This window comes from Lampetra fluviatilis, chromosome 44 (genome assembly GCF_964198595.1).
Source record: "Lampetra fluviatilis chromosome 44, kcLamFluv1.1, whole genome shotgun sequence".
Taxonomy (NCBI): Eukaryota; Metazoa; Chordata; class Hyperoartia; order Petromyzontiformes; family Petromyzontidae; genus Lampetra; species Lampetra fluviatilis.
This window is the reverse complement of record NC_136318.1, coordinates 3,990,377-4,015,234: the sequence shown is the minus strand read 5'-3', so window position 1 is coordinate 4,015,234 and position 24,858 is coordinate 3,990,377. Positions and strand designations below refer to the sequence as shown.

Here is a 24,858-nt window from a genome sequence, read left to right as displayed (position 1 = left end):
CATAAAGCAAAGTTATAAAAAAAAAATACGAAATGATGAACGAAGCAAAGTGCCGACTACACCGAGCATCTTCTTGTTTCCACTGATCGTAAAAAAAAGAGAGTGGGGTGGATACGAGAGGGAGATGGGGAGACGGAGGAGCGCTTAGAGGGCGGGGGTGAAGAGTGGGAGACGGAGCTGGGGATGGAGGGAGAAGAGACTTGGGGGGAGGATTGGGGGGGCGGGGGATGGGGGGGATTGGGGTTGGATGGGGGGGGGAATTGAAGTGGGCGGGGGATTTTGTGGAGGGTTTGGGGGGGCGGGGCTGCCCCCACCTCCCGTCACTCAGGTCGCCAACAGCAGCTGCAAAATCAAGAGAACTTTATTGATATTGACTTTTAAAAAACTTTACACGAGCACAGACGCCACGTGATGTGTGATGTGATGGCGATGTTGATCAAGCAATAAGCTGTGTAATGTGCCAGTCCTCATTTGCCGGTGTGACCCAGTGTGTTGTTGTGATGCTGGTGTGATGCTGTGAGATGTGCTGTGATGCTGTGAGATGTGGTGTGATGTTGCGTGATGCTGGCGTGATGCTGGTGTGATGCTGTGACATGTTGTGAGATGTTGTGATATGTGGTGTGCTGCTATGAGATGTGGTGTGATGCTGTGAGATGTGGTGTGATGCTGCTGTGATGTTGTGAGATGTGGTGTGATGCTGTGTGATGTTGTGTGATGTGGTGTGCTGCTGTGAGATGTGGTGTGCTGCTGTGAGATGTGGTGTGCTGCTGTGAGATGTGGTGTGCTGCTGTGAGATGTGGTGTTCTGCTGTGAGATGTGGTGTGCTGCTGTGAGATGTGGTGTGCTGCTGTGAGATGTGGTGTGCTGCTGTGAGATGTTGCGTGATGCTGTGAGATGTGGTGTGCTGCTATGAGATGTGGTGTGATGTGGTGTGATGCTGTGAGATGTGGTGTGGTGTGGTGTGATGCTGTGAGATGTGGTGTGGTGTGGTGTGATGCTGTGAGATGTGGTGTGCTGCTGTGAGATGTGGTGTGCTGCTGTGAGATGTGGTGTGCTGCTGTGAGATGTTGCGTGATGCTGTGAGATGTGGTGTTCTGCTGTGAGATGTGGTGTGCTGCTGTGAGATGTGGTGTGCTGCTGTGAGATGTGGTGTGCTGCTGTGAGATGTTGCGTGATGCTGTGAGATGTGGTGTGCTGCTATGAGATGTGGTGTGATGCTGTGAGATGTGGTGTGGTGTGGTGTGATGCTGTGAGATGTGGTGTGGTGTGGTGTGATGCTGTGAGATGTGGTGTGCTGCTGTGAGATGTGGTGTGCTGCTGTGAGATGTGGTGTGCTGCTGTGAGATGTGGTGTGCTGCTGTGAGATGTGGTGTGCTGCTGTGAGCCGTGGTGTGCTGCTGGCGTGAAGTGCCGGCGTCACGACTGCGCTTGCTGCCCCGGTCTCTTGCGGTTGCGAGCGATGCGGAGTTGCCTGGAGCCGGCGAGACGCACGGAGTAGAGGTCCGAGACGTAGGGCAACTCGCCCGGCACGCCGTGCTGGACGACGGGGACACGACGGGGACACGACGGAGACACGACAGAGGGAGACACAGCGGGGACACGACACAGGGACAAGTTTACCCACTGTTAATCACATGAACAGCTGTGACGTCACGCGCGACACAGAGACGCAACAAACAGAAGCGGCAGCCACAGCAGCAGCGACAGCAGCAGCCACAATGGCCCGAGTCACTCTTTTAATCTGTAATGAGGGCACGCATTCCTCAACAATCACATGCTCACCGCTCACACACACACACAAAGATCTCCCCGTGGAGCCTCAATAGAATCGTGCGGCGAGTGTTGCCGGCGAGTAGCACCTATGAGAGCCGTCAAACGGCACGCGAGGGGGGGTGGGTGGCCAGCACCACGCCCGGCCGCCTTTGTCTCCCCGGCGGCGATGTTTACACACCGCAGAAGTTATCCATTTAAGACCGAGTGGACCTAAGGGAGGCCTTCAGCACCGGTTCACACATTCGTCACCGCGCTTCCAAAACAGGGGCGGTGTGCGGTGGAGGCTCGGGTGATGGGGGAGCTGGGTGAGGGGGAGGAGGGAGCTGAGGAGTGGGGGATCGTGCCCCCCCCCTCCCCCCGTGAGAGTTATTGTCTCGGCCGTTATCTTCACGAGCCAGCCACGTGTGGGGGGAGGGGACGCAGTGTGCCCCCCCCACTCCTTTCCCCCTACGCACGGCATGGCCACCCATGTTAACAACAACATCATTACCACTGCCTCCACCTTCATCCCCACCACACCACCATCAACAACAACCACCACCACCACAGTTGCCCACTGAGTGGCGGTGACATTACTATGGCACTTGTGCCAGACTAGGTGCACTTCGCTCCCTACTGTGCCACATTTCTTCATTTTAGCCACCCGGCGTTTCACTAGTTGTTGTGAGCGTCGCTCCTCTACCCTCCACCCTTGTTGGAGGGCAACTGCATCCAAATTCCCAGTAGCATTCTTCGCGAGCCTTCTCCACATAGGCCAATATTGACACCGCTGGTACCAGTCATGGGTAAGTCCACTCAGCTCCACATCCTTCTGTTCCACATCAGCTCCATCTCTTCTCTAACCTGTGCCGCGCCCGTTTAGCCCCCTCTATCCGGCCAAACAGAAGCTGCCTGGGCATGCGGTGGCTGGGCATGCGGTGGCTGGGCATGCGGTGGCTGGGCATGCGGTGGCTGGGCATGCGGTGGCTGGGCATGCGGTGGGGCTGGGCATGCGGTGGCTGGGCATGCGGGCTACTCAGCCCACACAGCCTCACCTGCCAGAGCCAACTGATGACTGTGTCTAGATTTTTCAAGGATCTGTGAACTCACACAATGCAGTCTGGTTAAACCCAGGATGGATTGTAGGCAGGCCAGCCTGAATGTTTCTAACTGGTGGAGATGTTCCTTCAGGGGGGGGGGTCTACGTTTTCCTCGCGTAGAGAAGGAAGGGCATAACTGTGGACATGAAGACCCGAAGCTTCATGTGGAGCGAAAGGCCAAGTAGCTTCCAAAAAGCTGATGAAAATATAATCCGTTTAACAAGTAGGCTTTCGCGACCAATATCATCAATAATACAGGTTTTTTTGGGTTAGATTGCATAAATAAACCTGCCACCACTCGACAGGGCCAATTAGTAAGGGTTGTCACGTAAACAAAACGTGCCAATTCGTCACTAGTACAGCACACCGGTGCGTTGGAAAACCAAGCCACAACATTTACAATTTGAGTACGACGTTTCGCCAGTAATTACAACCAGCTTCATCAGGCGACAGCCAGATTTGTGGAGAAGTCCTACTGTTTCGTTCCTTAATCACCATCAACACCACCACTGCCACCACTATCCTCATGACCACAATCCCCAACAAGACCACCGCTATTCCCACAATCACCACCACCACCATTGCCAAATGTATCATCAGTATCACCACCACGAACATCACCATCACCACCACCAACATCACCATCACCACCACCACGCACATCACCACTAAAACTACCCTCTAGACAACCATCACCGCAACCAACACAATGCGTAGGAGTCCCAGTGAACCAACCCCGACCCCCGAATGACTCCCCGGATGACGCCCGGGTCACCTGCTTCTTGAGGAGGAGCGGAGGGAGCGGCACGTTGCCGAGCACGAGGAGGTTGACGAGGCGGAGGCGCGCGGGGGCGAGCGGAGTGAGGACGAGCAGCGTGCCGCGGGGAGCGTCCACCCCGCGCACCACACCTGGGAGCCACCGCCACCACCACCACATTGCACCGCGAGAACAATCACCAGAAGGCAACCACCACAGCAACTGCATTACGCTACAGCCACTACACCCAACCACGAAAACCAAATTACATTCATCAACCCCTCCACACACTCCGGGGTCCCCCCGTGTCCCTCCCCGGATCCCCGTGTCCCTCCCCGGATCCCCGTGTCCCTCCCCGGATCCCCGTGTCCCTCCCCGGATCCCCGTGTCCCTCCCCGGATCCCCGTGTCCCTCCCCGGGTCCCCGTGTCCCTCCCCGGGTCCCCGTGTCCCTCCCCGGATCCCCGTGTCCCTGCCCGGATCTCCGTGTCCCTCCCCGGATCCCCGTGTCCCTCCCCGGATCCCCGTGTCCCTCCCCGGATCCCCGTGTCCCTCCCCGGATCCCCGTGTCCCTCCCCGGATGCCCGTGTCCCTCCCCGGATCCCCGTGTCCCTCCCCGGATCCCCGTGTCCCTCCCCGGATCCCCGTGTCCCTGCCCGGATCCCCGTGTCCCTCCCCGGATCCCCGTGTCCCTCCCCGGATCCCCGTGTCCCTCCCCGGATCCCCGTGTCCCTCCCCGGATCCCCGTGTCCCTCCCCGGATCCCCGTGTCCCTGCCCGGATCCCCGTGTCCCTCCCCGGATCCCCGTGTCCCTCCCCGGATCCCCGTGTCCCTGCCCGGATCCCCGTGTCCCTGCCCGGATCCCCGTGTCCCTCCCCGGATCCCCGTGTCCCTCCCCGGATCCCCGTGTCCCTCCCCGGATCCCCGTGTCCCTGCCCGGATCCCCGTGTCCCTCCCCGGATCCCCGTGTCCCTCCCTGGGTCCCCGTGTCCCTCCCTGGGTCCCCGTGTCCCTCCCCGGATCCCCGTGTCCCTCCCCGGATCCCCGTGTCCCTCCCTGGGTCCCCGTGTCCCTCCCCGTGTCCCTCCCCATGTCCCCTGCGTCCATCCCCGGATCCCCGCGTCCCTCCCCAGGTCCCCCCCCCCCCGCGTCCCCCGCATCCCTCTCACCGAGGCCGTAGCAGCGGCAGGGGGGGAGGTCCCCGTGCACGATGAGGGGGGAGTTCGGGGGGACCGTGGGGGAGGGGCGCAGCGGGAGGCCCGGGGGGGCCCGGCAGAGGCCCACGACGCGGGCGTTGAGGGCGTAGAGGATGTGGGCGGGGGCCACGGCACCCGGCGCGCAGTGCAGCGCCACGGCGGAGAGCGGCACCTGCGCGGAGGGGGACACGCGGAGAAGCGCACAGATAAAGGTCCCCCGTGCAGCCTTCGGGGAAAGTGCTGTTGACGAGCACCGAACTCTAACCCGCGACCACGCCCGACCGCATCCGCCTCCCTCGGGGCGATGTTTAAACATCGCACCAGGTACTCTCATTTGAGTCGACCCAGGCGAGGCCCAGGACCAGGTAAGACAATCGTCACTGGTGTTTGTGGCGATGAGCGTCAATCGGAACGCGGGCCGCCGTGTTCGTAGCGCAACGCACTAACCGCTGCACGAGACAAACACACACACACACTACACGCGCAAGCGCACACGCGTGTTCGTGTGTGCGGGCACCTCGTAGGGAGGCAGCCGGTGAAGGGGCCACAGGGCCCTGGCTCCGGGCGGCTGCAGCTGACTCAGGTAGGCCAACAGGGACAGCTCCCGCAGCACATTGCTGGGCACCGGCCTGCACTCAACACACACACGCGCACAGCTACAGACAAACATTCCCTGTGTAGCCCAATCGCAATGTCGGGGCAAGTGCTGTATAGAGAGCGCCTGTTAACGGCGGCACTGCGCACCTCGGAGAGTTGGTGGGGTGGCGAGCACCGCACCCGGCCGCCTCTGTCTCCCCGGCCCCAATATCATCGCGCACCGTGCCAGCTGCTGCTCATTTAAGGCCGAGTCGGCTTGGGGGAGGGAGCCCAGCACCGTTTCACTGATGTTGGCCGTGCAGGCCTGTGCCGTACCCCCACCCCCCACCTCCCACCCCCCCCCCCCCTCTCGCTTTGTGCACCTCGATAGCTTCAGAGTTGGCTACGTAAGGTGCAAAAGAAGTCCAACAGACATACATAAAGGTCAAAGGGTCAGCACTCACATGGCCCTGTATCCCTTGATGGAAGCAAAATTGTTGACGACTTCCAGCAGCTTGTGATCCCTCTCCTCCTCCTCATCCCCCTCCTCCTCGTCCTCCTCGTCGTCATCATCGTCGCGATCGTGGCCGTCCTCCTCAGGCGCCGTCTCCCAGCCGTGCAGGGCGCGCAGGGTGGCGGCCGTCAAGGGCTGGGCCTCCACACCTTTGGGGCTCATCTGCACCACGTGGCTTGGGCGCAGCATCCGGCACAGGTCCACGAGCAGTGCCAGCCCGTTACCTAGGAGACGGGGGGGTGGAGGGGGGGGTTACCGTGTGGGGGTCGCGACAGAGTTGGGAGAGACTTGTGAATGAGTGGGGCAGCAATAGTGTGCGAGTGTGTGAGAGTGATGGCGAGTGTGTGAAAGAGTGAAAATGAGTGTGTGGTGTGTAAGCTTCAGGAGTGGGAAGACAAAGGCGGCCGGGCGTGGTGCTGGCCACCCACCCCCACGTGCCCCACTCTGGCCTTAATAGGCGCTCGCTAACATAAATCTTGCTACAACAGCCTGGTAAGGCTATACGAGGGATCTTTGTCTTTGTGAGTGTGTGTGGACATCCGTGTCCGGAGAAGAATCTGTGTGTTTATGCACCACCCCTCCTCCCGCACTCCCCATACCCACCTCATCCAATCCCCCCTTACCCCCCCACTACCACCGCCCCCCCCTCCTCCCGCACCTTGCACCCATCCCATGGTGTTGACGATGAGCGGCGCGAGGCGTCGGGTGCCGCTGGCGAGGACGACGCTCCGGACCGACGTGACGTAGCGGCTAGGGTCCCGCTCGGGGCTCACGTCGCCGTAGAACACGCAGCTCGCCGCCTCGCGGGGGTGCCCAAACGGGGGGCCTTGGGGGGGGCACAAGCGGTTGGGGGGGAGGGGGCACGACGAGGGGGGGACGGCCGCAGAAGTTGAGAAATTATTCCTGGAGTCTCAGTTCCTTGGCTTCACCATGGTGAGAGAAGTACAGCGTGAGGGTGAGTGTGTGTGTACACGTGTGTGCGCGCGTGTGTGCACACGTGTGTGTACACGTGTGTGTACACGTGTGTGTACACGTGTGTGCGCGTGTGTGTGTACACGTGTGTGTACACGTGTGTGCACGCGTGTGTGCACACGTGTGTGTACACATGTGTGTGCGCGTGTGTATGTACACGTGTGTGTACACGTGTGTGTACACGTGTGTGCGCGCGTGTGTTTGTGGGGAGCGGTAGTGTAGTGGTTAGCGCGCTGCGCTACGAAACCGGCAACCCGAGTTCGATTCCCGCTCACGGTTCAACATCAGTGACGAATATCCATACCGGTCCTTGGTCTCCCCTAGGTCAACTCAACCTCAAATGAGTCCTGGTGCGATGTGTAAACATTGCCACTGGGGAGACAAAGGCGGCCGGGCGTGGTGCTGGCCACCCATTCCCTCGGGGGCCGTGTCGGCCTTCATAGGTGCTGCTCGCTAACAGCACTTGCCCCAGCAGTCTGTTAAGGCTACACGGGGGATCTTTAGTCTTTTTTTTATGCGCGTGAAAGTGACATTCTGTGAGTGTGTATCAGCAGGTGAGCACCTCACCGGGTGAGCGAGACTCACCGAAGAGCGGCTGCGTGACGTCGTGGAGAGATATGCAGCCGGGCGGAGTGAACTCCGTCTGCCCCACGTCGCACTCCAGGTACTGTACTCGTGACATACTGTACGCACACAGAGACAAAGATCCCCCGTGTAGCCTTCTAACAGACTGTCGGGACCAGTGACAGCCAGCGCGGCACACCACTCCCGGCTGCCTTTGTCTCCCCGGTGCTGAATGTTTTACACACCATGCCAATTACACATTTTTTAAGGCCGAGTCGACCTACGGGGAGGCTCAGGACCGGTCATATATTCGCCACTCGTTGGTCGTGAGCGGGATTCGAACTTTGTCGGCAGCAAAATCTGATAACCGCTGCGCCACCGCTCCCCCAAACAGACACACGTGTAAACATAAAGTTCCCCCATGTAGCCCACATAGGCTGATGGGCAAGTGCTGTCACATTGATCCCCCCTCCACTCCACATTGAACCCCCCCACCCCCCTTAATCCCCCCCCCCCCCACTCTCTACCTTGATCGCCCCCTCCCCCCTGTACCCCCCCCCCACCCCCGACTCCCTCCCCGATCCCCCTTGATCCCCCGCCGTGGCTCTCACTGATTGAGGAGGGAGTTGAGGAGGAAGCGGTTGAACGTGGATTTCCCAGAGTTCCTCTTGCCGCACACGAGCACCACGGGGTAGTGCACCCCCTCTACTCACACACGCACACAAAGACAAAGAAACCCCGTATAGCCTTAACCGACTGTTGGGGCAAGCGCTGTTAGCGAGTAGCACCTATGAAGGCTGGCGGCACGGCACATGAGAGGGGGTGGGTGGCCAGCACCACGCCCGACCGCCTTTGTCTCCCTAATGGCGATGTTTACACACCGCACTAGGGACTCATTAGAGGCCGAGTCGACCTAGGGGAGGCCTAGGACCGGCTCAGAAAATCTTAACTAGCGTTGGCCAGGTTCGTCGTACACACACACACACACACGTTGTGATGGTGATGTTGTGATGGTGATGATATGGTGATGTACCCTCTCTGCAGCACGCCGTGACGATGGTGTCGATGGCGTGACCGTGATGTCGTGATGGCGACGGCGTCATGGTGATGTGGTGATGGTAAAGATATGGTGATGTACCCTCTCTGCGGCACGCAGTGACGATGGTGTCGATGGCGTGTCTGTAGCTCTCGGACACTGCGATCCCCTCTGTCTCCCCCACCTCCTCCACCCCAGCCGCGTGTAGGGGTCCCCGGCTCCTGTGGGGGTCCCCCTGTGCCCCACAAACAACCAGCACCGGCGTCATACAGGGGTGTGTACACGGCAAGGACACTGTACCGGCCTTAATAGATGCTCGCTAACAGCACCGTGCATTATCTCCGCGTGATCCCATGCACGACCCCACGTGACCCTGTGTCTGACCCCAAGCATGACCTTGCATGACCCCATGTAACCCCATGTGGCCCCCTGTACAAACCCCGTGTAACAACGACGTGACCCCACGTATGTCCGCGTGTAACCCCGCGTGACCCCGTGCATGACCCCGTGCGACCCCACGTGTGACCCCACGTGACCCCACCGAGCTGGGGGAGAGGAGGCGCGGGGTGGGAGAGAACTCGGAGAGGAAGCGGACGAGCGGCGAGTGTAGCCGGCGCAGGACCAGCACCGCTGACCCTGCGGTGACCCCGCTACCGCCACCGCCACCACCATCGCCACCATCGCCACCGCGCCGCCACCGCAATAACCGCTCCACCGCGCCTGCATGGGTTCACGGAGCACAGATGGGGTTAAGAGAGACGCATGGGGTAGCGGAGGAGCTTGAGTCAAGTGTTAGGGGCTAAATTCAGCCAGGCCTCGGTGAGTGACCTGGAACAAGAGTGACACTCTGGTCAGGGATACACATGGCCTAGGGTGAGGGCTTGGGTGAGGGGCTACATCATGTTAGGGTTGGAGAGAGGGTGAGGGACAGGGTGAGGGTTACGGTGAGGGCTCGGGTGAGGGGCTACATCATGTTAGGGTAGAGAGAGGGTGAGGGACAGGGTGAGAGTTACGGTGAGGGCTCGGGTGAGTGCTGCCCTGCTTTGAGAAATCAAGGCAAAAAGAGCGAGGGCACGGCAGGAAGTGAGTGGAGGTGGCAGCAGGAAGTGACACGTTGTGGGAACCAGGTCAGAGGACCGAGGCCTGGGCCGCACCGGCACTGAAGGAGGCGGCGGTGAGCGACTGGCGCAGCCGAGACGTTCCATCCCCTTGCCCGTGGGGGTCCCCGTGGGGGTCCCCGTGGGGGTCCCCGTGGGGGTCCCCGTGGGGGTCCGGCAGGGCGCGCAGGGAGAGCGCGCGGTGCGTCCGCGGCGACAGGAGCTCCGTGGGCGCGTGGGATGGCGCCAGCTGGAATCCCAGCAGCTCCAGCCGGCCCCGAAGGCAGCGCAGCTCGCAGCAGCCATGCAACGTCAGGGTCTGCAGTGACGGGAGGGGGAGGGGCAGAGGGGAACTCCCCCGGGAACCCGAAGAGGGACACAGGAGGGTTAGGGGGTGGGCGTGGAGCAGGAAGTTTCCGATGATCTTTTTGCGTGATTCGCCAACCCTCTCACCTGACCGGGGTCCATCACCACGGCAACGCGGTCTCCCTCTGAGAGGCGATACCCGCCGCTTTCCGGCTCCTCCTCCTTCACCTCGTCCACCTCGTCTTCCTCCTCTTCCACGTCTTCGTCATCCTCCTCCACGTCTTCAGTGTCCCCCACCTTGCCCAATTCTTCACGACCATCTGCCCTGTCCATCTCGTCATCCTCTTCCATTTCCTCCATCTCATCTACCTTTTCATGCCCCTCGTTCACCTCTTCATCTTCGCTGCCAATGCCGAATTTTTCGGCATCAGTCGATGTCCATTCCTCCGGCCCCGTTCCAGAGCCCGATTGCGGTTCCATCTCCTCTGCGGTGGTTCCCTCGCCTCCCGACTGTGGCTCCGAATTCACGGGGTCATCACCAACATCATCACCAACATCATCACCAACATCATCATCATCACTGCTGACCCTTCTCCTGACCCACGTGCCGACCCCACGCGTCACCAATCTTCGTCGCGCCAGGGTGACCCGGCGTCGGTGCCGGGGGTCCTCTCGCAGGAGTCCCAGGGGTCGCAGCAGGGGTCGCAGCAGAGGTCGCAGCAGGGGTCGCAGCAGGGGTCGCAGCAGGGGTCGCAGCAGGGGTCGTCGCAGGCGGAAGGACCCCGACACCGCAAGCAGGCGCGGAGGTCGTCGCTGACCTCCCTGCGCCATCGTGGGGATCGTGTCCAGGGGGTCACTCGGGGTCAGGGGTGATGGACGGGGTCAGGGTGGTGATCCTTTCCTGTCATTACAAGGGTATGGCAAGGGGGAAGAGTTAGGATGAGGGCTAGGGGTTAGGACGAGTGTTAGGGCGAGGGTTAGGAAGAGGGTTAGGACGAGGGTAAGGGCTGGGGGTTATAGGGCTGGGGGTTAGGGCTGGGGGTTAGGACGAGGGTTAGGACGAGAGTTAGGACGAGGGTTAGGACAAGGGTTAGGGCTGGGGGTTAGGGCTGGGAGTTAGGACGACGGTTAGGATGAGGGTTTGGGCTGGGGCTTAGGACGAGGGTTAGGGCTGGGGGTTAGGGCTGGGGGTTAGGGCTGGGGGTTAGGGCTGGGGGTTAGGGCTGGGAGTTAGGACGAGGGTAAGGGCTGGGGGTTAGGACGAGGGTAAGGGCTGGGGGTTAGGGCTGGGGGTTAGGGCTGGGGGTTAGGACGAGGGTTAGGAAGAGGGTTAGGACGAGGGTAAGGGGTGGGGGTTAGGACGAGGGCTAGGGCTGGGGGTTATGAGGGTAAGGGCTGGGGGTTAGGGCGAGGGTTAGAGTCAATGATAGTATTAGTTGAAGAGGTTAGGGTTCGTGTAAGCGCTGGTGTTGGTGCTGGTGATTGGGTTTGGCGATAGAGCTCGCGTCAGTGTTAGAGACAGCGGTTAGTACCGGGGCGAGTGTGGGCGCTCGTGCCAAGCCGCCAGTGTTAGCTGCAGTCGTGTTCGTGGTGGCGTTCATTCAACTCGTTCTCACCTCCGCTGCTGTTTCCCGCGCCTGATATCGCCTCGCTCTTCCAGCCCTGTCCTTAGCCTTGCCCGCCCCCCACCCCACACACTGCCCCGTGCCCCCCACACACTCAAAGCTGCCCCGTGCCCCCCACACACTCACAACTGCCCCGTAACCCAAATTCCGCGGTGCTGTGCAGATGCTGCCCCAAACACGTGGAGCCGTGGGGTCCCGCGTCCTCAGTCGCGGATTCGCGGTCTTTGATTCGCGCCTCCGGGACTCCGCGCCGAGTTCGCGCTCCGCTGATTCGCGCGGCCGTGGCGATTCAATCGATTCGCTGCACCGATTACTCGCTCTTCAAAGAGCGCACGAATAATCAATGGACGCAGATTTAATTCCGCTGTTGCAATAATCGATTCGTGTTTCGCGACAGTCGAAACATTTAACAGAGAGACGCGGCCGTGTGACGAATCACGCGCGCGACACGCGACCCAGAGGCCGCCGATTAGATTCGATCTCCAGGAGGGGCATGCGGAACGATGCGATTCTTAACACCCCCGTTCACCTCGTCCATAAATGACGTCACACAATTTTTTACCCCCCCCTCGTCACACGGCGTCACAAAAAGTCAGACCCCCCCCCTCAAATATGACGTCACAAAACTCTGCCCCCCCCCAAAAGAAATACTGCTACGTGTTAAACTCTCTCGCCACAGCCGAACGCAGCGATTCGACGTTTCGCAGGAAACCGCGCCGGCCATCACAAGGACAGCATCAATTCGAGCTACAAAGCGGTCTTAACTCTGCAGGTGAGCGAGAGAGCTTGCTCTGTTACGACCACTCAACGCCGTAGCCATGGGGTCAACATTGGGGGGGGGGACAAAATCTTCCAGGGGGTCTGGGGGTGTCCCCCCCCAGAAAAAAAAATAAAAATTTGAAAACTAATTTCCTGCGTAAAATATAAAAAAACGCATAGGATGGACTTTTTTTTTACAATAATGTCTAATAGGGTATTGTATTACATTTCTGTTTTTTCATTTTTACCTTTTCTTGTTTCGTTGTATGTAATGGCAGAGATTAGGGATTAATAAAGTACAACCATAACCACAATCATATAAACAGAAATCTATTTTATAGAAATATATTGGGGGGGACATTTTGAGCATATTTGAATATTGGGGGGGGATGTGTGTCCCCCCCCCAATGTATAATTACGGCCTTGCGACCACTGCTCAGAATTGGATGCGCCGGGTGTTGAACTTCTTTCACACCGTACGTAGCCAGCCGTGCTAATCGGAAGTGCGTGGGGGGGGGACGCAACGAACGAAACACAAAAAGTCGGTTCTAAAGAAGTGCATTTTAAACGTAGAGTTGTGAGTTGACAATCGCTCACCCACCCACCACTCACCACCGCCGCCGCCGCCAAGCGAAGCTCATTTATAATTATAATCCGCGCGCCGTGAAACGCTCGCACGCCACGTGACGATTTAATTCGCTTGGCTGTGCCTGGTGGTGGCGGCTCGCTCGTGAGGACCGCTACGCCCCGAGGGGGGTGACTGGTAGCGAGCGGAGGGGTGCTCACGACAAAAACATTTCAGATTGCGTCATCCTCAGCCAAGAAAAAATTAACCCGTAAAAACAAAGTTTTTCACTATAAATCCTTTATATGCGTGGCGGCTAGAGTCCTCTCGTCCTCTGGCTTGAGATGGCTGCCACCTTTTGGGTCAGATGATTGCCTGCCACCATTAAGCAATTGGTAATTAAATATAAAAAATTCCTAAAAAGTGTGAAGTTATGGAAAAAAATTTTCACGAAAATAAATTGTCACGCACAACGAGTATGTGTGCAAAATGTCAGCTCGATAGGATCACGGGAAGTGGGTTAAAAAACGACCGAAAGATTTGCACGGTCGTAAGCGCGCAAGCAAGCAAGTGAACTTAATATAAAGGATTTTTTTAAAATGTATCACGAGTTGGCCCGTGGCCCCATCTCGGGCACGACGCTACTGGGACTCTTAGCATGAATGACGCTATAAAAATGTTTACGTATTATTGTGCCTTCATCTCATCTTACATAGACTATTGTCATGTCTTAACTCCCTGGCGTGGCCAATAAGGTGCTGATCAATTCGCAGCATGTTCAGAATGTGGCTGATAAGTGTTAGCCAGAACACCGCATATTAAACCAGTTTTGGCCTCCCTGCACTGGCTTCCAGTTTCACATACCAGTTTAAAATCCTGTGAACTTACAAAGCAGCGAACCATCTTGCCGCAGCCTACATCATTGACATGCTGCACCCATGTCCCCTCAAAGTCTCTAAGATGTGGGGATGCAGCTCTTCTCTGCATTCCCGGGTCGAGGTTTCGGTCTCTGGGTGACCGAGATTTTTCCCGTGGAGCTCCCAGGCTATGGAACGCTCTTCCACGAGATAGATTTTTAAAATGCGCCTTAAAACCTATTTATACGTTTCCGCTTATTACAATTTTAGTTAATTTCGTAAACTATTCTTAAAATGTAATTCTATTTTCATGCCGTGTCTGCTCCTGCTCTGTACAGTCATTTGAGATCTTTGATGAAAAGCTCCTACAAAAATGTAATTATTGACTAGTCACACGGCTGTAAGTCGATTACCCCTGTAAGACCCGCCCCTCTCCATGCCCCGCCCATTTACTCTCCCAAGTCCCGCCCCTGCGTTCAGACACGGGAGGGGTGCGTGGCAGAGGTCGCAAACGGGTTTTGATTCCTTACCCGTACCCGGCCGCACCAGGGTCGCAAACGGGTACCCGTACCAGTACCCGGCCGGGTACGGGTACCCGTTCCCTACCCAAAATGAGTGACAAACGGTTACTCACCAGTGACTCAGGGCCTACCCGTACCCAGCCGCACCAGGGTCGGGTACGGGTATCGGGTACCCGGTTGCGACCTCTGGTGCATGGTGAGCGGGGCAGTAGCGGGTGGGCGGACGCAGCTGGGATAGTGGGCGTGGTCATTAGTGGTGGGCGTGGAGCAACTGAACTACCACCACCAGAACTGTCCCTCACCCTCGCGCCTCTGGGAGCAGCTTGCAGCAAGGGTTGGAGGTGAACCTTGACATCTGCTGCACGTGCAGAGCCGACAAAATCCACTCTCAACTCGGACATTGAGAAAACACAACTTTATCTCAACCTCGCGACGTCGACACACGACTCCAGCGCCGCAGCAGCCGCCACACACAAATACACGCGTCCCGTGCCCTCTTAACCCCATAGTAACACTGCGCCCATTCGCCAAGGGGGCGTTGATTGGAGTTTCACAAACTCTACTGTGCTGAGAATTTTCGCAAACGTAGTTTTCCAGAGGGGACTCGTGCTCCAGGACATTTATTTAACATCCACTTATGATTGTGCAGTTGGTCAATTTAAAATACGACATCCACACAGCAAACGCAGTGATCCCCGTGTCTGGCCCGTGTCCCTCGTCCGCAGGACACCATGGCCCCCCTCTGTTCCCCGTGTCCCCCCCCCCACCCCCAGTGTCCCCTCCGTGTCCCGTCCGTGTCACTCAGAGTGGCTGGATGATGAGCTTGCGCCTCGGGTCAACAGAGAAGAGGTTGTTCTTGAAGACGTCGCTGTCATAGAACGCAGAGAGGCTGTGGATGCTGATTTGCCTCGCCTGTGGGGGGGGGGGGGGGGGGCAGAAAGGGGGAGGGGGCGGAAAGGGGGGGCTCACAGGTTAGGTACTGCCACTTGGTAACCACGGTGACGCCGCTCATCCTCGCCACGGTAACATCGACATTGTTACACAGCTCATACAAATGTTACCCACATTGTAGTGGCATCATCATAGTCGGTACTACGAAATAGTCCTGCTGAACATTACCAATGCGGAAATCATTCTCAACCAAAGCTGACGTTTCTGTCACCTGAACTTTATGATCAATGGATTTTGAAAGCAATTCGTCCGAGCTGACCTCCTTTACAGGAAAAGCGCTTAAATAAATGTTGATCAGGCCTGTTGCTTTCAGGCTGTCTCTGATTTGTATTCCATTTAATTTTGGCTCATAATATTTTTTTCTTTCTCCCATTAACAATCTGCAATGTCTGACCCCGTGAACCCCATTAACTGGTGACCCGATGACCTCGCGAGCTCACCCGGTCGGCGAGGTCCTTCTCGGGCACCTCGACGCGGTCGTGCCGGACCCCGGCGACCCCGGTGGAGCCGTAGCGGCTGCGCTGGTAGCTCAGCTGCTCGGACACGAGCTGCTTCAGGATGAAGAGCAGCAGCTCATTGTTGTCCCGACGGAACGACAGATACCGTGAGAATGTCTGTGACGGACGCGCGGGGGACACACGCACGGGATACATAGAAAGCATGTAAACACACATGGGCACAGGTGAGGTAGAAAAGGGGAACATGCAGGGGGACATGGGAGGGGATACACAGGAACACGCGGGGGACACATACGTGGAGACACACGGCGGTTACAACAGGTGGACAACACAAGGAGAGGTGGTCAGAGACAGGCGACCGGTCACAGCACTGCTCCCATTCATCCCACCCGGACCCTGCCCCTACCTGGACACTGCCCCTACCTGGACTCTGCTCTCACCCTTACCCTGTTCCCACCGGACCCTACCCCAAGCGGTGGCCCCTCCTCCCACCTTGCGCATGCTGCGCATGATGCTGAACTTCTGCGTGTCGATGAAGCTGTCGAGCACGACGCGGATCGCCATGTTCACGTCCTCCTCCAGCACGAAGTCGCGCAGGTGCAGGCGCGCATGCGCCTCTGCCAGGCGGATCATCGACTCGATGTGCCGCACCGTGATGGGAATGCTACCCGTCGCCTGTAGACAGGGTGGGAAGGGGGTTCGAGGGGGCAGGGGGTTGTTTATTGGTGAATGCTGGAGTGTCGGGTGCAGAAGCAGTTGAAGAAATCAACGCGTGGGTCGCTGGACGGATCATCTGGTGTCTCGTCGATTTCTCTCCCCCCCCCCCCCCCCACCAGTCTCACCATGGACTCCTTGCGCAGTTCGCTGTACATGCGCGCCACCTTGTCCTGGTCCATCTGGTTGAGCTTGGGCCGCACCTTCTCCTTGCTGTAGGTCACGTACTTGCGCAGCAGCTCCTGCGGGATGGGCTCCACACCGTACGAGTTGGGCATCGGCGCTGGCCCGGCACCGGTGACCTCCTCGCCGCGGCGCTCGGGCCCGCCGGGGTGGTGCCGCACGTGGCTGGAAACCACGAAGCGCGCCAGCATCTCGTCCTGCATCCCCGCACACACGCGCGTGCGGACCCCGCTGTGAGTCAGGAGGTGAACGCGGCGCACGAGGGGCAGTGGTGTGGCCACATTCATCGCCCCGGTGCCAAGCTTTCAAAGCCGCACTCACCTAAAGGCCGAGTCCACCTAGAGGCGGCCCAGGATCGGGTGCAGATATTCGCGATCACCGATGTCGGTGGCCGTGAGTGGGAATCGAACTTGGGTGACCGACTTTGTAGTGCCGTGCTAACCACTGCACCACTCTTCCACCCCCCACCCCACCACTCACCTGCACGGGGTCAACGGTGTCGCGCACCACACACAGGATGTCGAAGCGAGACAGGATGGGCTCCGTGAGGTCAACGTTCTCCGAAAAGGTCAGCGAGGGGTCGTAGCGCCCTCCTGCACTCGCACCGCACACATAAGGAGGGGGACAGTGCGACACGGGTGACACGGGTGTCATGCGACCCTAAAAGTCATAGGATGACAGTTGACGAGGACGGGCTGAGGAGGTGGAGAAGGAAAGAAGGAGGGGAGGGGCAGGCGCTGTACCGATGGGATTGGCAGCGGCGATGATGGTGCAGCGCGCCTGCAGCGAGGTGACGATGCCGGCCTTGCTGATTGAGATGCTCTGCTGCTCCATGGCCTCGTGGATACTTGTGCGGTCCTGATCTGTCATCTGCAAAGACAAAGATCACCCGCGTAGCCTTTAACAGACCGTCACATCCACTGTGATTGAAGCAGACGGCACCACCACTGGAGTATTAACCAGGGCACCCTGCTGGATTCAAACCGCTAAGCGACAAGCGGTTAAGCATGCCACTGCCGGATCGCATCAACCTCCCGTGCTTGTCACTGCCCTACTCTCCTCTCTCCCCTCCCTCTCCACCTCTCCCTCCCCCTCCGACGTCACTCACCTTATCGAACTCGTCAATGAGACACACTCCCCGGTCAGCCAGCACAAGGGCGCCCGCCTCCAGCGTCCACTCGCGGCTCACGGGGTTGCGCTGCACGTAGGCCGTGAGGCCCACGGCGGAGGCACCCTGGCCCGTGGTGAACACCACGCGGCTCGCGGCCTTCTCCACGAACTTGAGGAACTGGGACTTGGCGGTGCCTGGGTCCCCGCACAGCAGCACGTTGATGTCCCCGCGCACCTTGTGCTTGCCGCCTGTCGGTAAGGGGTGGGGGGCGGTAGTCCGTGTTTTTGCGCCGATTGCTATTTGCCGCTTCGTCACTGTAACGTTGTTTGACGTTGATCGTTTCAGTGACGCGAAGCTCACTCGCTCGTGCAAATGAGACTCCTCCATCCTGGTCTCTGGAATTCTCACCTGGTTACACAATTGCACTCGACTTCTCTATCTGCTACTTCCCTTGCGCTGCTCCGCTTTGTAATTCCATTAATCATGGTCTTTTTCCCCAGGCTCTTATGAGAATAATGATGTTGATCTAGCTCAATTCAAGAGACGTGTTTACGCTCAAGTCGAACTTTGACGGTGCCAACCATGATTTAAGAGGTCGGCGAGAAGGGGCTATGACGGGGGGGGGCGGGGGTCATGGGGGAGGGGTCACCTGGGTTCTTGGGTACGCCCCCGAACATGGCGAGGGCGATGGCGCGCTTGATGTCCTCATGCCCGTAGATGGACGGCCCCACGCTGGCAAATACCTGCGCCGTGCACACACACACTCGATGCCTTACACGCTTGTCCACGTGTACATCTCCCCCCCCCCGTGTCTCTCCCCGCCGCGCGGCTCACCCTCTCCGCGATCCTCTCGTCGCGGCTCAGCGCAACGATGGCCCGCACGTCCTCGTCCGTGAGCATCTCGGTGGCCACCTTGTCGTCGCGGCACGTGATGTGATTGGCGAGGATGACGGTGGCGAACACGGGGAAGCCATTTGACATGTTGAGCGCACCGTCGTAGTTGTTGTGGTAGATTCCAGTCAGCTCCTGCGGTCGTGGCGACACAGGGTGAGGGGGGGGGGGTCACCATCACCGACCACAGGAAAAGGAGTTGGGGGGGGGGGGTGCAATGTTGCCGAGCCATGTGGTGGTGTTGCTTTGAAGACATCGCGTTGACATTATGTTGCCGTTGGGGCACTGTAATACTCCAATATTGCGGTGGTGATGACACGATGCTGCGGTGTTGCTATGGAGACATCTCAATAACATTGCACCGTTGCTAGGGTGACGGAAGACCCGACTTTCGGAAATGCAACCTTACAGAAATGCTGTCACAAATAATGTAAAATAAAATTTAACATGAAGTAATGTTTGTGTTAGTTACGTAAGCGCAAACCGTGCAGTGCGTCGAGGTTACAGATGAATATCACCAAAACGCCCGAGCTTCACTAGGGTTAAGGTAAATAGATGATTTTGTAGCATCACGTAACGATTTGTTTTCTATGCTTCGAACTCTTTTTTTACCCCATGTTTATATTGCTAGTTTTCATTTTAAGCTTCTGAGTTATTTCTTTTAACAACTTTATTTAACACAATTACACTTCGATCGCTTATGATCTCAGCCAACAGTGATCGGAGAATTCTCGGCCTAGCCTAATGCACGGTAAAAAAACATTTTGAAGTGACCACTTTCTGTTTAAAATTCATATTTAAATGTTTCGTGGTATTCATAAACAATTTGATGCAGTATATGTTCCATTAGTTTAATTATGAGTATTTTCAGGGTAGATATTCGATAAAATGAAAGAATTATAGGAAGTGCAGAGCGTATGTGCAGCGATACAATATAGATGACAGCGCGATGCGGTAGTGAGAAAAAACGAACTAGGACTGTAACCAGGTAAGGCAGGCACAACGGCGCGGTACTCACGATATCGTCTCCCGGCTTGCAGCTGTCGACGAGGTCGGCAAGGAGGATGGCGTCCTTGGAGCGCGGGAGCCGCCCCGCGGCCACGCGGCCCGGGGACTCCTGCAGCGTGATTCGCTGGTAGTTCTGGTACACAGTCTACACAAAGACAAAGTTGGTTGCCCTTTGTAGCCTTAACACACACGAGAGGTGCGTGTGCGTCTACACACGCGCAGGCACACACGCAAACGTCCACATGCGCAGAGACGAAGGCACACACGATACATGCATGCATACACACAGACAAAAAACGAAGACCCCCCGGATAGATGGTATGGGCTGTTGGGACGGGTGCTTTTAGTGAAGAGCACCTGTGAAGGCCAGCACCACGCCTCCCATGGCTGCATTTGTCTCCGCAGTGCCGATGCTTTATATACACTGCACCAGGCATTCATTTAAGTCCAGTCAATGTAGGGAAAGTCCAGGACCAGTTCAAATTTTTGCCACTGTTATTGGTCATGCGTGCGAATTTAACTCGGGTCGCCGGATTAATATGGCAGTGCACTAACCGCAGCGCCACAGCTCACAGCTCTTCAACAGTCTACCGACACACGAGACAGAGATTCCCAATATTGCCTTAACAGACTGCTGGGGCAAGTGCTCTTAGTGAGCACCCATGAAGGCTGGGACGGCCTTCATAACCAGCCTTCATAACCAACTGTAGGGGCAAGTGTTGTCACAGTACCACACAGCACCACACAAACTATGGCTGGGGTGGTCGACGTACCTGTTCCATGTTGATTTCGAAGGGCCCCAGGCTCTGACACTCAGGGCAGGAGCCTGGGCGCACCTCCTGGCTCTGGCTCTGGAGGAAGGGCCCCAGCACGAAGCTGCACTTGTTGCAGTTGTACTTGACCATGGAGAGCTGGGGCAGCACGGCCGTGCAGGCCGTCACCACGCCGCTTGTGCGGATCAGCTGGTTCAGGTGCAGCTGCCTGCGCCGGGCCCAAGGGCGCATGCACGTGTCAGGCGTACGCAGATTTCGTACGCGATGCTAAATAGCCACCAGTGTCATAGTCACCGAGAAAATAAACGAGGCTGACAAAAATAACCACAACTACTTACCCACCGAGCTACATTTAGTTTCCAAAAAAGACAAAGAACCCCTGTATAGCCTTAACAGACTGTTGGCACACAAAGGGGTGGCCAACACCACGCCTGGCCGCCTTTGTCTCCCTCGTGGTGATATTTACACACCACACCAGGTATTCTTTTGAGACCAATTCAACCTAGGGGAGACCGAGCACCGGTTGGGATAATCGTCACCGATGTTGGCCATGAGCGGGAATCGAACACGGGTCACCGGGTTGGTAGCGCAGCACACTAACCGCTACCCTACCGCCCGGCCGCCTTACGCACACGGACGCACGCGCACGCACGCGAGATCCCACTCACCGCAGGGAGCGCAGCTCCTCGACGAGTGGCAGCGAGGAGATGCGCACGTGGATCGCGGGAGCGATGCGGTCGTACTTGGGGAACATGGCGAGTACCACCTCCTTGGCCGCCTCGTCCATCACCCCGAGCATCTCGGCCGGTGCCTCGGGCAGGAAGTAGGCGAGCACGTGCTCGCGTGCCGCCAGGTCCTCATAGTTCACCACCAGGGACTCGCGATTCTCTGCGTGAGGGAGACGCACGGGGAGCATGAAGGAGACACGGTCAGGAGGATGATACCGGGAGGACACGGTGAGAGACATAGGGAGATACAAAAACTCAAAGAGACTCAAGCAGACATGGGGAGACACCTGGAGACTAGAACACAAGCCTTGCACTCCTGTGGCCACCGTGCTTGTGGTGGCCATGGCATGCGTGGCGTGCGGTGGTAGTGTGGTGGTCGTGTGCGTGTAGTGTTGTGGTGTGGTGTGTGTTGTGTGCACAGCATGCCGCCCTCACCCTTGCACATGTCGGCGATGCGCTCCTTGAACACGTTGTGCCCATGTGCGTCCACGTGCGTGCGCAGGAAGTTCTTGAAGCGGTTGTGAATCTCGAGGCGCGGTGCCGCCATGGAGACCCACTCTCGCACTGACAGGCCCTTCATGTCCTCCAGGTTCTCGATACTCTCAATCATCTGCAAAGACACATATCCCCCGTATAACCTATTATGGCCAGGACGGCACATGAGGGTGTGGGTGGCCAGCACTACGCCCAGCCACCTTTGTCTCCCCAGTGCTGATGTTTTACACAATGCGAGAATTAATTTGAAGCTGAGTCGACTAAGGGAAAGCCCAGGACTGGTTCGAATATCCGCCACGGTTATTGGTCGTGAAAGGGATTTGCACTCAGGTCGCTAGGTTTGTAGCGCAGCGCGCTAACCACTGCACCACCGCTCTCCACACACAACTGCCATTCGCCACTAAGTGGCAGTCACTACGGTGCTTGTGTCAGGCCGCATGAAATGTCCAACTCTCGCTAGTAGGAGGTCACGGGACAGACCCAGGTGCCATGGGTTGATTGATTGAGAAGACCAGCAGAGGCACCACCCCACACACCTCCTCATCATCATCCGCTCCCTCGGCTGCGAGCTCGCCCAAGCGCCGCTTGCGTGCTGGCTGCCCGTCCTCCTCGTCCATGTCTGTAGGGAGAGAGGGAGGAGGCAGCTCGTCACGACAGAGGGAGGGGTCGGCGTGCGTGTTTTGTTGCATCGGAGTAGCACGTATGACACTGGCATGCCACACAAGGGGGTGGGCGGGTGCCCAGCACCACGCTTTGCCGCCGACGTGTTCCGAATGGTGGTGTTTATGTACCACACCAAGTACTCATTTGAGGTTTAGTCGGACCTAGAGGAGTCGCAGGACCGGTTTAAATAATCGTCACTGGTGTTGGCCTTAAGCGGGAAGTGAACTTGGATTGCGGGGTTCATAGCGTAGCATGCCAACCACTGTGCTACCCACTCCCCCAACACGTGCCCTCACGGTCGCCCCTCTCACCGTAGAGCAGGCCCAGCCGTGTGCGTCCCGGCGCCGCCCGCCCCATCTGCTGGTCGCGGCGCTCCATTTCCTCCTCAGCCCGTGCTCGCGCACCGGGTGACAGCTCCGTTTCGGACGGCATTTCGTCGTCGTCGATGCCCTCGCGCTCGTACACATCCAGCTCCGGGATGGCACGGTAGTCTCTGTGAACGCACGCGGTTTGATTTGCTTACAGTGCCGCTCCACGCGAAGGCCTCATCGGGGCCAATACCACACCTTCTCCTACATCGCCCACAAGCAAACGCTTCCTACCCCCTCCACCAGATCCCGCAGATGTCCCGCGGACGACGATACGCCTGGACCTGCACGATCTCCCTTGCCTGTCTCCCACCAGCCTCAGCTCTCTAGGATGTCTTCCGAAGTGTTTGGCAAGGGAATCTGGCTCCAGTAGCCTGTGAAGGAACACCGGGACGTATCCTGTGCCTGTGTGATGCAGGCCGTTGGGAGTTGACAAACTAAGGCCATCGCCCATCGCCTTGAGATGCCAGTTCCAATTGCCAGCGCAACGGCGCACCTAATTGTCGACGGCTGTGGGTTTGGCTGTTCAGCCACCCACCAGAGCTGATGCCGTAAGAATCGGCGAGTTTGTTCATCACGTGACTTCTCATTATTTGGCTGTGCTGGGTGGAGGAGGGAGTACGACACATTGGCATCAACCCAAAAAAGCAATCATGGACCCTAACATCAGCCGCGAAGCCGACGTATTAAAGACAAAAACACTGTCACTCATTCCACATTCCCACACCGGGTCTGTGTCCGGCCATGGCGCCACACTCACGCTATCATGTTGTCTCCGATGAGCTCCTCTGCATCATCATCCTCCTCCTCCTCATCCGGGCGGTCGCCCTCTGTGCCCAGCAGCCCATCAGACTCGTCCTCGAAGGGCGGGAGGTCGCGACCAGGGCTCGAGGTCAGGGCGTCCTGACCAGTCCTTCGCGCACCCCCACGACCTTCACCCTCCGATATTGGCTCCGAAGAATCCTGCAAGAGCAACGATTAATTATTTCAAGCCACTCGCCCTCCAGTGATCGGGGGCGGAGATATGGCCCCAATACACCGGTGGTGACCGACCAGCGTGGGGAGGTATGGACAAACAACAAGTCCCACGACGCACACACAGCATGGTGAAAGCGGCTCGCTGCAATCAGAAGGTCGCGAGTTCACATCCTGATTTGAGGGGGGAGGCTGACTCAGCCCATCATCCCTCGCTCCGTCCGGGGTGTGGGATAAACAGTGGTTGTCCTGTTGGCGAGAGTTGCCAACTTGGTTGTTGATACTGCGAGCCACTCTACTCTACAGGGATTTCAAATACCTTCTGTGGGCACCCGCTGTTCACCACTAAGTGGTGGTGACGTCACCACAGCGTTTGTGCCATGCTAGGTGCACTTTAACACGTAGGCTCTCGCGGCCAATATCCATAATACAGGCTGTATGGGTTAGATCGCGTGAATGTGTCGTAAATGTTGTGGCTTGGCTCTCCAACGCACCGGTGTGCTGTACTAGTAACACATTGGCACGTTCTGTTTACGTGACAAACCTTACTAATTGGCTGTGTCGGGTGGTGGCGGGTTTAACGACACAACATTTATATATTTACCCAACCTAACCCCAAAACAACCTGTATTGTAGGTGCACTTTGTGGACAACTGCAACACATTGACACACACCTGCGTGTGTCAGTATCACGCCTGTCCCTGTCAGGAGGCCCTTGCGGTGACAGAGAGGCGACTCGGTGTTGCCATGTTAGAAACAAAACAACATTCTAACTCCAGTGCCCGATTGTGTGGTCACTGCGGAGGAGGGCCTGGCAATTGTCGACCTCGCCTGCCTTACACAACAACGGCGAGGCAGGGTTGGTGGTTCACCCAGTGACCGGGCAGTCGGGCGTCGGTCACCTCACTTGTAGCCAAGTACAGCTTAGCAGGCTGCTGATCAATCCGTACGTGCGCGATTGTACCAAACGCAACACGAGACACTTCGCTGTTAAAAAAAGTTATCAGTCCCGTCCGGCATGGACGGAAAAACCCTCCCACTGTCTAGCGTACAGCTTAGACCGCTCCTCAGGAAGGGGGTATCGGGACTTATCGACCACCCGTACAATAATAATCATCATCATCATCGCAGCAAGGAGCACGAGAACTCACCGCCATTGCGATAGGAGACGCAGCAGTTCAGAGTCGGCAGGTGAAGCTAAAGGATCTCCCCGTCACCTCGACCCGTGAGCACGATTTCCCGCCAAATTCGCACCACGTGACGACTAAAAAAGCGCGGGAAACCTCATGAATATTAACTAAGGTGAAGAGCACGTGACGGCGAGGGCGCGCTGCCCCATTGGTT

The 24,858-nt window shown here is 57.7% G+C and overlaps 2 protein-coding genes across 3 annotated transcripts; both read right to left on the bottom strand.

Moving 5' to 3' along the window:
• Nucleotides 1-273: 273 nt before the first annotated feature.
• Nucleotides 274-11,764, bottom strand: NOL9 (nucleolar protein 9). 2 transcript variants are annotated; one of them, XM_078876497.1, is made up of 13 exons: nucleotides 11,486-11,764; nucleotides 10,098-10,770; nucleotides 9,621-9,882; nucleotides 9,008-9,186; nucleotides 8,569-8,701; nucleotides 8,042-8,135; nucleotides 7,452-7,549; nucleotides 6,553-6,720; nucleotides 5,845-6,118; nucleotides 5,322-5,433; nucleotides 4,778-4,976; nucleotides 3,628-3,761; nucleotides 274-1,536 (listed from the first exon to the last, which is right to left on the bottom strand). In XM_078876497.1, the coding sequence occupies exons 2-13, from the start codon at nucleotides 10,698-10,700 to the stop codon at nucleotides 1,417-1,419; spliced, it is 2,376 nt and encodes a 791-aa protein (XP_078732623.1). In that variant the 5' UTR covers nucleotides 10,701-10,770; nucleotides 11,486-11,764; the 3' UTR covers nucleotides 274-1,416. The 2 variants fall into 2 exon arrangements, with proteins under 2 accessions (XP_078732623.1, XP_078732622.1); XM_078876496.1 differs by having other exon boundaries at nucleotides 10,017-10,770; nucleotides 11,486-11,762.
• A 3,214-nt stretch (nucleotides 11,765-14,978) lies between these two features.
• Nucleotides 14,979-24,797, bottom strand: MCM2 (minichromosome maintenance complex component 2). The gene is made up of 17 exons (XM_078876493.1): nucleotides 24,666-24,797; nucleotides 23,300-23,502; nucleotides 22,483-22,664; nucleotides 22,045-22,127; nucleotides 21,449-21,623; nucleotides 20,954-21,173; nucleotides 20,286-20,493; nucleotides 19,523-19,657; nucleotides 18,448-18,639; nucleotides 18,263-18,356; nucleotides 17,611-17,861; nucleotides 17,246-17,372; nucleotides 16,983-17,095; nucleotides 16,448-16,699; nucleotides 16,098-16,280; nucleotides 15,588-15,761; nucleotides 14,979-15,108 (listed from the first exon to the last, which is right to left on the bottom strand). Exons 1-17 carry the CDS (start codon nucleotides 24,669-24,671, stop codon nucleotides 14,998-15,000), a joined length of 2,709 nt encoding a protein of 902 aa, XP_078732619.1. The 5' UTR covers nucleotides 24,672-24,797; the 3' UTR covers nucleotides 14,979-14,997.
• Nucleotides 24,798-24,858: the final 61 nt, after the last annotated feature.

Coding starts and splice junctions, on each gene's coding strand:
- NOL9 (XM_078876496.1), bottom strand. CDS start 10,700: ATGGCGCAGGGAGGTCAGCGACGACCTCCGCGCCTGCTTGCGGTGTCG. Junction 9,187..9,620: donor CGCCGCCTCCTTCAGTGCCG/GTGCGGCCCAGG, acceptor GAACCCATGCAG/GCGCGGTGGAGCGGTTATTG. Junction 4,977..5,321: donor ACCGGCTGCCTCCCTACGAG/GTGCCCGCACAC, acceptor CCCTCCGCGCAG/GTGCCGCTCTCCGCCGTGGC.
- MCM2 (XM_078876493.1), bottom strand. Junction 17,862..18,262: donor GGGCGTACCCAAGAACCCAG/GTGACCCCTCCC, acceptor CCTTACCGACAG/GCGGCAAGCACAAGGTGCGC. Junction 15,109..15,587: donor AGAAGGACCTCGCCGACCGG/GTGAGCTCGCGA, acceptor CCCCCCCCACAG/GCGAGGCAAATCAGCATCCA.